Here is a 12,330-nt window from a genome sequence, read left to right as displayed (position 1 = left end):
AATATTGGGTGAACAGTAGTCTTCAAAAAGTATTAAAATTTATTTTAAAATACTTAACAAAAGCCCACTCTTCTCTGTTCATCTGAATGAAAGATTTGGAATCCTAGATAAGGAAAATTACCTGTGGTGGTTACTTGATTAGCTTGAAATCTTTGTCAGTGATAAATAATATTATCCACTTACACTGATTCAGGATTCCTGCTGCCAAAATGCAAATAATTTCTTTTTTGGTGCCTACAGTGAGGGTGTCATCATCTGAGCTAGGTGTCTGCTGATCACAGACAGTGGAATGCAGGAGCCACTTGCCTTAATACAGGTTTCTAGCATCATTATAGTCTCGGTGGGCCATCCCACCTGCCTCTCAGAAGGATGCAGGCTTCCTGTCCATCCAACATCAAATCTGCTTGATGTAGATATTTTGCATACTTTATGGCATGAAAGCTTACACTGGTAAGTATGTTTAGGAAGCTGTGTCCTCCCTCTAATTGACAGACACTTGAGAAATACTTTGTTTGAACTGCAGTTGATTCCTAGACTGCATTGCTTCCATTGATTAGATCTCCATTAACCTCGGTGGGAGGTTAGAAGCTGCGCTTGTGTGGAAATTACACTGTTTATGTCCAAAAATAGGGTGAGCTGAATCCTACCCTGGGAGTGGCTTTACCCGGTTTCATGCTTTCAGAGCTCTGCTCTGTTGAGGTTTACACTGTTTTACTGCATAGGTAAAGTTCTACCATCAGACAAATTAACTGTGTCTGAGGTCCATGCGGAACTGGGATGTTAAAACTCAGCTGATCAGCTTATAACATGTACATTGTGTTAGTGACTCTTGAATATCCAGCTATCATGAAGTACAGTTTTCAGGTGTCAACCATGTTTACAGCTAGATAGAGACTTGGGAAATTGCTCAACTACCTTGAGAGTGTAAGTTTGATAATAGAGTCTACTTGTAGTAGCTGAGATTCTTTTTAATTTTTTTTCTAATATATTTGTCTTAATTTAAAAATTCCTGTGCTTCTGTGTCATGATACTACTACCTAACAACACTTTGAAAATGTATTGTGTATTACAGACTGCTTCCCTCTGGCTAGGTTTGCTCTTTTGTGGAGTCAGTGACATTTCTTTCTGTAGGAAGCATGGATTGTTTTTATCTTGTCCAGACCTGCCTCTTTATTTAAAAAATAGCTTTATTTTTTTAGTATTTGTATGTGTAATGCTGGTTTCATAGCTTCAAAATATATATAATGTATTCATCAAAATCTGAACAGAAGGCATGAGGTACACAAGGATACAAAATTAGGAATGAGAAATGAATCAGTTAAGTCTAAATTAGCATACATATGGGTGGTTTATATCCCTGCCTTTTCTTTCATTCAGAGTATAGTGCATTCTCCACTCATTTGTGTCAGTTCTAGACAAGATTATTTTTTTATCAGGACGGCAACCAGGTCAGTCCCTGATAGGTAATCAGACAGTGTAAATTAGTGGTTGCTTGGTGTAGCAGTTTGACAACAAAAGTCACAGTTATTAAGGCCTTCATACAGTAGTTGGGAAGGTGTTTGATAAACTGAGGCCATGCATATTTTCAAAAAACATGTTATTATCTACTATATCTGAATTTTCTCATTTTGTCTGTAGTTAGATTTATAAATAGGCTTGACTTTTTGAAAGTTTAATATCTTCTTTCTTCCTCGTTTCTTATCCTCTTCCTGCCTCCCTGTTTCTTAGACTGCAGAAAGCCCTGTGTAATTGATACAGCTATAAAGAGGTAGTAGTCTCTTTTCTATCTGTAAAAGTGGCTTTTCTTCTATTCAGTTGAAGAATGCCAGCCTGAGAGAAGGATCAGTGACTTAGCAACAGATTTGCAAGCCCAGCACAGCTATGGAATTTTCTCCATGCAAATCAGCACTGGGACTTTGTTTTGCTATTATTTCACAGATAACTTCTGCTTCTGACTAAGACAGCTGTAATAACTGTGGTGATTTGCAAGCAAACAACTGTGAAAATATAAAAATTGCTGAGGTGATGGGTTGCTAAATTTAATTTCATATTAACCTAACTTCATATTAGATTTTTTAGCAAGTCCACATTAGTTGCTTTCAACTGATGAAGTTCCTGAAATTTTTTCAAAATTTCTTTTCTTTACTAGATGGTTTTATAACATTAAGTGCAGGGTTATAGTAATAGAATACAGTCTTAAAAGTAGCTGTAGTTATTACACTTAAAGGTTTTTTATTTTCACCTATGTTTTCAGCATCTCCTAACTTCGACAATCCTACTTGTTAAAAGAAGTTAATTCTTTCAGGATTTTGGTTTTGTGTTGATTTTTATTAACCTGCATGCAACCACAACTGCCAGAAAGTTTATTATTTGTTAAAATGTAGACTGTAAAAAAAAAAAAGTTAAAGTAAGGAAGTTACATTGTAAAAATACATTTATGTGAAAGTTAAAGTTGCTGCATCTTAAGTAGCATTTGATACATCAAAATGGAAGAATATGACCCATTTTCTATGGACATTATTTTTAATGTATGAAACAGAAAAATGTCATCATATTGAATAAATGGCAGCTGAAATTCTAAGCTGACTTGACATGAGACTTTTCAGATCTGAAGACTTTATGGGAAATCTTGCCAAAATCCAAAATTTGACTGCATGTGCTACAGTGCCTTCAAATAATTTGCTGTCATATTAGGAAGTAAGCTTATTCATGCAGACATTTTAGTAGTGTGATGTTTTCTTGTCTTCTGGGCATGTCATTTTTTATGTGGAGTTACTGAAACACTTTTTAATATTAGTAGTTTGATTTACTATTATTTGCAGACAGCTACTCTGCTTCAGGGTCTTACTCCCTTCTCCTGTCTTAATAAAGCACAAAGTGGGTGAGTTTTCTGTACTGACAGTTTCGTAGCCCTTATTTGAAGACCAAAGGGGCTCAATATTGAAGTTTCTCATTTGGCTAATGCTGTTTGCTTTTAAAAATGAGTTTTTCCCTTGCATCTCTTAGTAATCAGCTTATAAAATGGGAGGTATAAATTCTGCTCTTTTTTTAATGAATTTTAATGAATTTTTTAAAAGGCTCAGATACTTATTTTAAATTTGGGGTTGCATCTTTCATTATTGGTTTCCTGTTTCACACTGGTATTTCTTCTTAGATTCAGAATACTGAATAAATATTTGTTTTTCCATTTCCTTCTGAGGTACTGGAAACACTGTTTCAAAGTGCAAAAGTATCAGCTTGCTCCGTAATTATTCTTAATAAGTTTAATATTTCAGATATAGATCCTCACAATGGAGACAAGTTTTCCCATTAAAATTATGTGTTATACTTTTCTTCTGGTGTTGTTTGTTTTATATTTTTTTACAAAGAGAGTAAAAAGTAAAACCAATTTTGAAAGGAAAGAATCTGAATTTTATTATTTACTTAGAGTGCTTGGACCATGTTTATAGCTGTTTTCTTGATTTGCCACATGCATGCCTTTAATATTTTATTAAGTCATATTAAGCATCACCCAGCAGTTGCAGATTCTAAACACACAGCAAAGCAAGCAATGGAGTGAAAATTATTTAAAATATGTAGCTTCTTTCTGTAATTATTTTATTTTGTGCTGAGTTGGATGGGGTCCATCACAGTCATCAAGCCCAATTCCTGGCCCTTTACAGAACAGCCCAAGAGTCACACCATGTGCCTGAGAGCATTGTCCAAATGCTTCTAGAACTCAAGACAGGCTTGAGGACCTCTGCCCTGGGGAGTTTGTGTTGTATCAGAGAAATGTGCATTTAAGTTCCAGACTGTGGAATTTAAGTTCCAGACTACTGTGTAATTTAGTTCATTCCTGAACTAAATAGCCAAGCATTTCTCTTTCTCTACTGGTGCTTCCTGTGTGCTTCACGTCTCTTACTCTGAATGGACCTTTATGATAGTATTATGTCTCCTTATTGAGAATGCGTCATTGTTAAAGTGCAAGTTGTCTCATGCTAAACAGTTTTCAGGAATGTTTTTCATGTCCAGTATTTTTGAACAGAAGCTGTAGAAGTGGAAATTATGAAAATTATGAGGAGAAAGTAACTATAGTTTTTGTGGATAGAAAAAGTTCCACAGTTATTTCAAGAGCTGGGTTAGATTGGAACTCAGTTCTCATTAGATTTACAGCAGAGAGAAAAACAGGTCCTCTGTGATCCACATACCATGTGATGTTATTTATGTGTGTGTGGAGATCAGATTCTGCTATCCATATCATGTTTTATTAATTTGAGTAGAAAAATCATGCTCTTAACATATGAAAAAATTAATCAAACCAGATGGAAGAATGTTACATTTGGTTGTTGGTAGATCTGATAACACAATGTTTTATTTCCAAAGAAAGAATTAGAAATCATTATTTTTGTCATACAAAGCTCCCTGGCAGTTTTTTGTTGCTTTTTGTTTTTTGTTTTTTTGGTTTTTTTTTTCCCACAGCAGTACTGATTGTACTTAAATCTGTGAATAGGTTTACCTATTTCCTCTTATTTACTTCTGGTTTATGCCCCTATAACTTCTCTATGCTGCAGGGATGAATTAGATAAAATTATATTTTTTTCCTTTATTTTTGTCTGGATAAAGCTGGCTAACTCTTAATATGACTGTATATTTTTAAAAATCTGACGCAAATTATGGACTCTCTGTGAAAAATACATACATAAAGAAATCTAAAAGCTGGAAATGCTGTAGTGACTCATCCTCGTGTGGGATAAGGGAGGAATCCTTTCTCTTTGCCAATTAAAAAAGAATGTTACAATTAAAAAAGAATGTTACTACTTTGTATTGGGGATTTATGGTTCCTGTACCAGATCTTGAAAGGCTTATCTTTACAGCTGATCTGATCTGAGCTTGGTTTTAGTCTGTAGCAGTGCTGATTATCAGTGTCCAAGTGATGGTGACACTGAATTATCTGTATGCAGTGATGGGCATAAAGATTAATAGACAGTAAAGAAAATTGCTTTTCAGTGTTTGAGTTGAACAACAAGATCTACTAGTCTTTCTTTACCTCAGCATATGTGTGTAAAATACATATTTTTTTAAATTATAGCATAAATCACACCACTGTTTGGTTAATACTACTTTTTTTTATATGAATCTTCAACTAGTAATGAGGTCTTTCAGTTAGTAATGAAGTAAAAAACCGTGATGATATAAAAATAATAGTGGCAAATCTGCTTTAGGTAGCTTTAGAACTTCCTATTTAATTAATTCTATTCAGTCTGTGTCAGGTGATCATTGCATTATATGGCTGCAGTCCTTTCTTCCGTTCTTGTAGCTGTCTGGTGGTTACATAGCCTCCAGTTTCTCCAGCCTGTCTTATTTTTTCTTGCAAGTCCTCCTTTAATTTTTGAAATTAATGAAGTCTTTTGTGTAGCAGCTGTCCCCTCGTTCTGATTCTAGTGCAGTGAAGCTTCAAGACACAACTAAAATGCAAGGAATAAATAGTACTAGAGGACAGAAGGGAAAAGTACCCTTTACCTGCTTGGCATACAGCCTGCAAGCAACAACTTCTTTTGTATCTTTTGCATGTTGAAGAGTCCTTTTCAAGGTTCTCAGACATCTCCAGGGAAATGAGTGGGTACATGAAATAGTGTAAAACTCATGTATCTTTGAAGAGGTTCCTAGTTAAATTGGGATATCTTCTTTCTGATATGTCCTTACAATTTCTGTTACAGAAATATTTTGCAGATTTCCCCATTGCCTGTTTTCTGTTTCCATCATTACATCAGTATTCTGTTTCCATCTTTCAGAAAAGACAAAATGTCAAAATTATTTTTTTAGTCCTGGTTTTCAGATATTTTCTGATACTGAATCGCAGTAAGGTGTAGGAAGGAAGAAGGTGTACAAAGAAAGAGACTTCTGTGATGCAGTTAGGGAAATTGAATCCTCATTTGGATTAGGGGAAAAATAGCTGTTGGTAAGAAGCACACCACTGCCATGAAAAAACCCATGCAATCTTTAATATAATTATATCTAGTAAAAAAAATTAAAAATCCAATTTCTCTTTTTACCGTGGAAAATAGATGTTTAATGGTGCCACTAGAATTAATTAATATAAACTGGTCTGATATCTTTAAAGTGTATCTGATAGTTTTTTACTACAATATACTTACTGTTTTTACACACAATGGTAGGGAGAGCTTGAGATGGATTTGCTTTTTTCTGAAGCATACAGAGAGCTCCTCTCTCCAGTCCTAAACAGGGAAGAAAACTTGAGTGTATTAGCCATTCTTTTTGTTCCTGCTAGTGAAATAAATGTACCTTACATGAGGTGTTCTCTTGTTGCAAACTTGAATTGCTGTGTGTAAAGCAGTGGCTTCCCTTCATACAGTGGCACCAAAGACTAATAAAAAATCTTCATTGAAAAATTGCATTCATCTGGATTGGAAATAATATTGAAACATAGATTGTTACTAAACTTTTATCTGTGTTTATCAGCATAAGATGAAATGGTTGATGAAAAAAATAATTTTAGTTGCATTTATTTTTAGTGTGAAACTTAAGACTATCTATGACATGCATTGTTTGAAAAGAGAGAACTTAAGAAAGGAATTTCCAGTTCAAATTCAATATTTATGAAAGAAGAGAGAGAAAAATACAATAGAACAAGTTACAAATTACTATAGTTGTTCGAGGTCTGCTTTTTAGATATTTCTGTTTTCCTAATGCATTTAATCAAGCACAATTGTTTAAAGCGTTATGGATTACATTTTTTTTCCTGGTTTAAATGGAATATATTTTTCAGATACTAATTTCTCTTTGGTTAAATGGCTTTAGTTGCTCCTACAGATAATGGCTACCACTAGTATTTCATAAATCCTTTCTCTGTTGGTTTTCATTCAGATGGTATTTAACATACTGGTTTAGTCATTCCAAGTTGTTATCATGTATTGCTATCTATTACTATCACCTTATTACTATCTTTCATCTTCCTGTGTCTTTAAAAAAACTGAATAAAATGTAGTATGGTTTCCCTTTTTTCCTAATGGAACATCACTTAAATATATTGGTGTTGAAATACATAATTCTGAAAGGTTATAAATGATATCATTTGCAAATATGAACTTTTATATAAGAGTAGACTACTAAATCTGTTGTAGGAACTGTGATTTCCTTAAGAAGCTGAAGTGATTAAAGGAATTAGTTTATATTTAAAAGTGCTATATTTTGTTTCTTCCAGATGGTCCTCGGCCCTCCCAGAAAGAAATCGTATCATTAAGGGCGTTTATGCTTCTGTTCTTGAAACAACTTATATTGAAGGTAAAATAGTCTATGACAGATTGAAAACATTGACATCTGTTATATACTTGTTATAGGATCTTTCATAGTAGAAAATAGGTAATACCTGTCCAGTATTGTGTCTTTTTCTGGTTAATTTAATGTTCATGCACCTCCTTCCAATCAACATAGAAGTAGTAAATCCATACAAAGTTTCTTATTAACTTCACCAAACTCTGTCATGTATCTTTTATTGAATTTTTAATATAGTCATATTAAATATATAAAATATGTTTTAAATTAATTAAGCAATATTTTAAAAATTTTAATAAAATGGTCAAGTGAAAAAAGGTAATTGCAGTTATCAAGCTACTTATTGCTTTATCCTTCTTGTTGGTTCTACTACCGGTTGAAATGGTATAGGACTTTTTCTCTCTCTTGCAGCTGAATGCTACTCTTTGTGGGATCATCTGCCATTTCAGACTAGACTAAAAATCAGTATTTTCTGTTCTCTCTCAAAAATTGGAGGAGTAACAGTAATAGTTTCTGGAATCTGAGGGCCCACACTAAAATAATCTGACCTCATACTGTTTTGAATTGTCAGTGTGATAAAGAAAAGCAGTAGAATGATAGAGAGAATTTGGTCTTTTAGGTTTAAATGAAAAAGCTGTAGGATTATTTGACTAGGTCCAATTTTTGCTTACCCAAACCTGAGGAATAATGGCTTTTTTTTTTTTTAGGATCGAGGAGTGAAAGAAGATGAACTGCAGAGCATATTAAATTACTTATTAACAATGCATGAGGTACATTTCTGTAATTACCTTCCTTTTATTGTAATTCATTGTGCCACTTCTGTGGGAAGCTTGCTGTTGAGGTTAGTTTGTAGAATAACATTGGTGCTTGTCATACAGGATGAAAATATTCATGATGTGCTGCAGCTGCTAGTGGCACTAATGTCCGAACATCCAGCATCCATGATTCCTGCCTTTGATCAGAGAAATGGGATACGGTAAGACAGTGAAGTGAGAAAATACCTTAAATGTAGTTCCAGTATCATCACTCTCTGTTTGCTTCTTTTTCACATAAATGTCACACTTGCTGATCTTTTAAATTTCAATTTCATCAACTTAGACTTTATTTTTTAACTACATGAGTGATTTCAGTAAGTTGACAGAAAAAAAACAATTTCCACTTAAGATTATCATTATGATATTTCAAAGTAAATGTACTGTTTTACTTGCTTCTCAGTCTCAAATAGAATATGTAATTAACAAGATGCATCAAATAGCCATATATACATCTCAGAATAATTTTATGTATTCTTTCTTTGAATGTTTAACATTCTCTGGAGAGAAAAGGAGGAAAACAAGAAATTGTGCCCTAACCTCTCAAATTCTGCCTGGAAAGAGTGGAATTCATTTGTTTATCTGTTTGACTGTGAAATTAATAACTAACAATTCCCAAAGAAGTGTTATTATTTTTCTTGGGGTCTTATGCCTAAGTTGTTAATATAATTTTTTTCAGAGACTAATAATTTTCACATTAATAGTCTCATATTTACTACGGATTTTTTTTGTGCTGTTCTGAAAATACTTTTGGAAAATGCAAGGGACTTATAAAAGGGAAAAAGAAACCCACAGCATCTATTACTTGATAAATTCAAGCTTCATTTTTCAAAAATACTAAGATCTTTATACAAAAATGTGTACTTAAAATTTTTGAATGACAATGCTAGTTGAAGGGAAGACTCATGGTTAGGACTTTTCATTCTGCCTGTAGCTTGTATTCAAACAGAATTCTATTCCTGACATTTTTTGAAGAAGGGTAAGTCTGGTCTGCAAGACTGAAGATGTCTTTATGAAACATCTGTGGTACTGATATTAAGAGTGTTTGTGGCACAACCTTTACATTTAAAAGTCTGTGTTGTAGAAGTGGGGAGAATGCCCAGAATTGTAACATTTAAGTATTTAAAAAAAAAAAACCAAACCAAAAACAAGAACAAACACCCAAAGCCTTACATAAAATTAGGGGTTCATCTACTTAAGTTATCAGAGAACAAAAGCCCCACAGGTCATTTGGTAATGGCATAAGTCATTTCAAAATAGGAAAATATTATTTGCTACATCACTCATTAGTAGAGAAAGACTAGAAAGAATGGTTAAAAGCTGAAGCCAAGCAAATTCTGATGTGAAACTAAAATATAAATTTTAAAATTTCTTGCAGAACAGTGAAGGGAAAGCCTAATATTTTCTGTCTCTTGGTGCCTTCAGATCAAGGCTTGTTTCCTTTCTGAAAGACTGCAGAAATTGTGCTTAAACCTATCATAGTAATAAAATGTATCATAATTAGATTAGTTAATATTTGAGGCACTATTTTTTTACCCACAATTTAAAAACAGAGGATGTACTGAAAGGAGATTCTCATTAGCATCCAGGTGCTCCAGGAAACTGCAGGGTATGACCTTATGTGTTCCGGTCTGCTTCTCTTGTCCTAAGCTACAAGTTATCAGCCTGTCTTTTATTTGGTTGTTCCAAGAGAGAATTATAGGATAAGATGTTAGTTTCAGTTATAAAACATTGAACTGAAACAAAATACACCATGTCTCCAACCTCAAGAATTCATAATCGAACTCTTACGCTGCACTTCATTCTTTCAGTATATCCTTCTGTGTTGTGTAAATTGGTTTTTTTATTGTTTTATTTCTTAATAAATGTCCTTGTTCAGTGAAATATAATCTATATATGTGATGTTTAGTAATAAGCTTGAATGTTTTTTTCTTTTTTAGAGTAATTTATAAGTTATTGGCTTCCAAAAGTGAAAGTATATGGGTGCAAGCTTTGAAGGTCCTTGGATATTTTCTTAAACATTTGGGTCATAAGTAAGTGTCATTTTAAAATTTTTATAGTGGTGTATTTAAGGTCCCAATTCTTCTTGTCTTTTTGTCATGATTACTGTATACTCTTTGTCAGTCTTTAGAAATTACTTTAGGTTTCCTGATTAATAATTTGTACACTGTTATTTTTATATATCAGATAGAATTAATTTTTTCAGTTAACTTGCTATTACTATGATGCTTGAAACAATACATTGCTTGTCTTTCACATACGATATGCTGAAACTCAAGTCTTAAAACAAGAGAAAAACATTTTCCAGAAATATATCTTAAAACTATATATGTCATGTTCAGTCAAAGTTAACAGGAAACATATGAGTGTGACCTAAAATTTGCTTCTGGAATTATCAGTGTCATTGCAATAAAATTTTCAGGGCAGAACTTCTAAAATAGTTTTAGAAGGATGGGAAAAATGAAATAAAATGTTTTACTGACATGGGAATGTTTCAGAAGGAAAAGCACACAGATCAAGCAAGTGGTGTTTAAAAATGCTGGTAAGGACATATCACTGATATGTCTAATATTTCTATCACATAGAAAATGTGGCAGCAGGAAATACATTTTAAAAGACCTGATGTTAAGAAATAGGTTTACTTAATCTCATCTTCCATATTATGGTGTCAAGAAAGCACTAACAATCATGCAGTGCTGCACAGACTGCTGTTGCTCATTTTTCCCCTTCTACACGTGGTGTTAAGCTCCCTGCTAGGATTAGCCCAAAATGGCATTTTAGTGAGAGGCTGTGTATTATGAAAATTAACCACAAGCTTCACAAGAGACTTCATCATGTAAGCCTCCTTTGAAGGGAAAGGAGGTAGGAGTCCAGCCAGAGTGCAGTGTTGCTAGAAATGCTTTTCTCAGTAAGATCAATAGAGTATGACTGTATAATTGCAAGACAGTTAGCTGAGAATATGCTTCTAAATGGTATTTTTCCTTTGGGATCCAGCAAGTCAAATACTGTTCTGAGAATTAATATAGCAAATTGACAGTCCACTCAAGAATCTCCAAGGACTTTTCAAACATTACTTACTAAAAGTCATTCACATTGATAGGAGTTAGATTAAGTATGATACACCAGATGCAGATTTGATTTGTCAGAAGGCTGGTTGTATCCAAGTAAGTACATTTGCTTAAAATATTTATCACTTATTCAGAAAATCAAGTAGCAAACTATGTCCTGGGGGGGCATCAAGCACAGCATCACCAGCTGGGCAAGGGAGGGTATTGTCCCCTCTGCTTTGCACTGGGGCAACCTCATCTTGAGTGCTGGGGGGCAGTTTTGGGTGCCACAGTGTAGAATAAGACATTGAGCAATTACAGAATATCCCAAAGGAGGGCAACAAAGATGGTGAAGGGCCTTGCAGGGAAGCTGTGTGAGGAGCAGCTGAGGTCACTTGCTCTGTTCATCCTGGAGGAGACTGAGGGGAGACCTCGTTACAGTTACAACTTCCTTGTGAGGGGAGCAGGAGGGGCAGACACTGATCTCTTCTCTGGTGACAGTGACATGACCCAAGGAAACAGCATAAAGCTGAATCAGGGTAGGTTAAGGTTGGATATCAGGAAAAGTTTTTTCACCCACAGGGTGGTTGGGTACTGGAACAGCTTCCCAAGGAAGTGGTCCCAGCACCAAGCCTGACAGAGTTCATGGAGTGTTTGGACAATGCTCTCAGGCACAGGGTGTGGTTTTTGGGGATGGTGCTGCTCAGGGCCAGGAGTTGGTCTCAGTGATCCTCGTGGGTCTTTCCCAACTCAGCATATTCTGTGATTCTATGGTTACAGAAGAAAAAAAGTGAGAATTTTCAGAAGCTGAAATTTCAATTCCCAGTCCTTAACATCTACTTGCAATTATGGATATATCAATGTAGTTTCTATTGTTGAGTGAACATATGTACTTAGCAAAAATTAACTTTATTTTTCATGTAATTGGAGTGATTGAAATCCCCTTGAATACTCTGTATGACTTTCTAAGTTGGGGTTTTGTTTTTAATTTTTAGACCTCTGAACATCTGCAAATGTGCATATTTTATGTAGATTTTAGCAAGTAAATACACCCTCCCATTTCATGTTTTACAGCTTGTGCTTGTGCCTTTTTGTTCACATACATATGTCATATGCATGGGTTTATAAAATGAAAATCAAGCATAGGAAATTCTAAGCAATTATAAAATTATAAGCTACATAAAACTATAAAGCACTTA

The 12,330-nt window shown here is 34.2% G+C and overlaps 1 protein-coding gene across 8 annotated transcripts in view; it reads left to right on the top strand.

The window, feature by feature from the left end:
* Nucleotides 1–12,330, top strand: part of NBEA (neurobeachin) — a 470,218-nt gene that overhangs the window by 127,645 nt on the left and 330,243 nt on the right. For all 8 annotated transcript variants that reach the window (XM_085061526.1, XM_085061583.1, XM_085061573.1 and 5 more), the window contains exons 14-17: nt 7,202–7,281; nt 7,980–8,042; nt 8,151–8,248; nt 10,025–10,117. In XM_085061526.1, the coding sequence (XP_084917652.1) occupies nt 7,202–7,281; nt 7,980–8,042; nt 8,151–8,248; nt 10,025–10,117 (334 nt within the window). The remainder of the gene's footprint in view (nt 1–7,201; nt 7,282–7,979; nt 8,043–8,150; nt 8,249–10,024; nt 10,118–12,330) is intronic.

The sequence above is a fragment of the Lichenostomus cassidix genome, chromosome 1, assembly GCF_008360975.1.
Source record: "Lichenostomus cassidix isolate B80296 chromosome 1, HeHo_3.0, whole genome shotgun sequence".
In the NCBI taxonomy this organism is placed as follows: domain Eukaryota; kingdom Metazoa; phylum Chordata; class Aves; order Passeriformes; family Meliphagidae; genus Lichenostomus; species Lichenostomus cassidix.
Note: the sequence above shows the minus strand (reverse complement) of the source record. Positions and strands in the feature narration are given on the sequence as shown.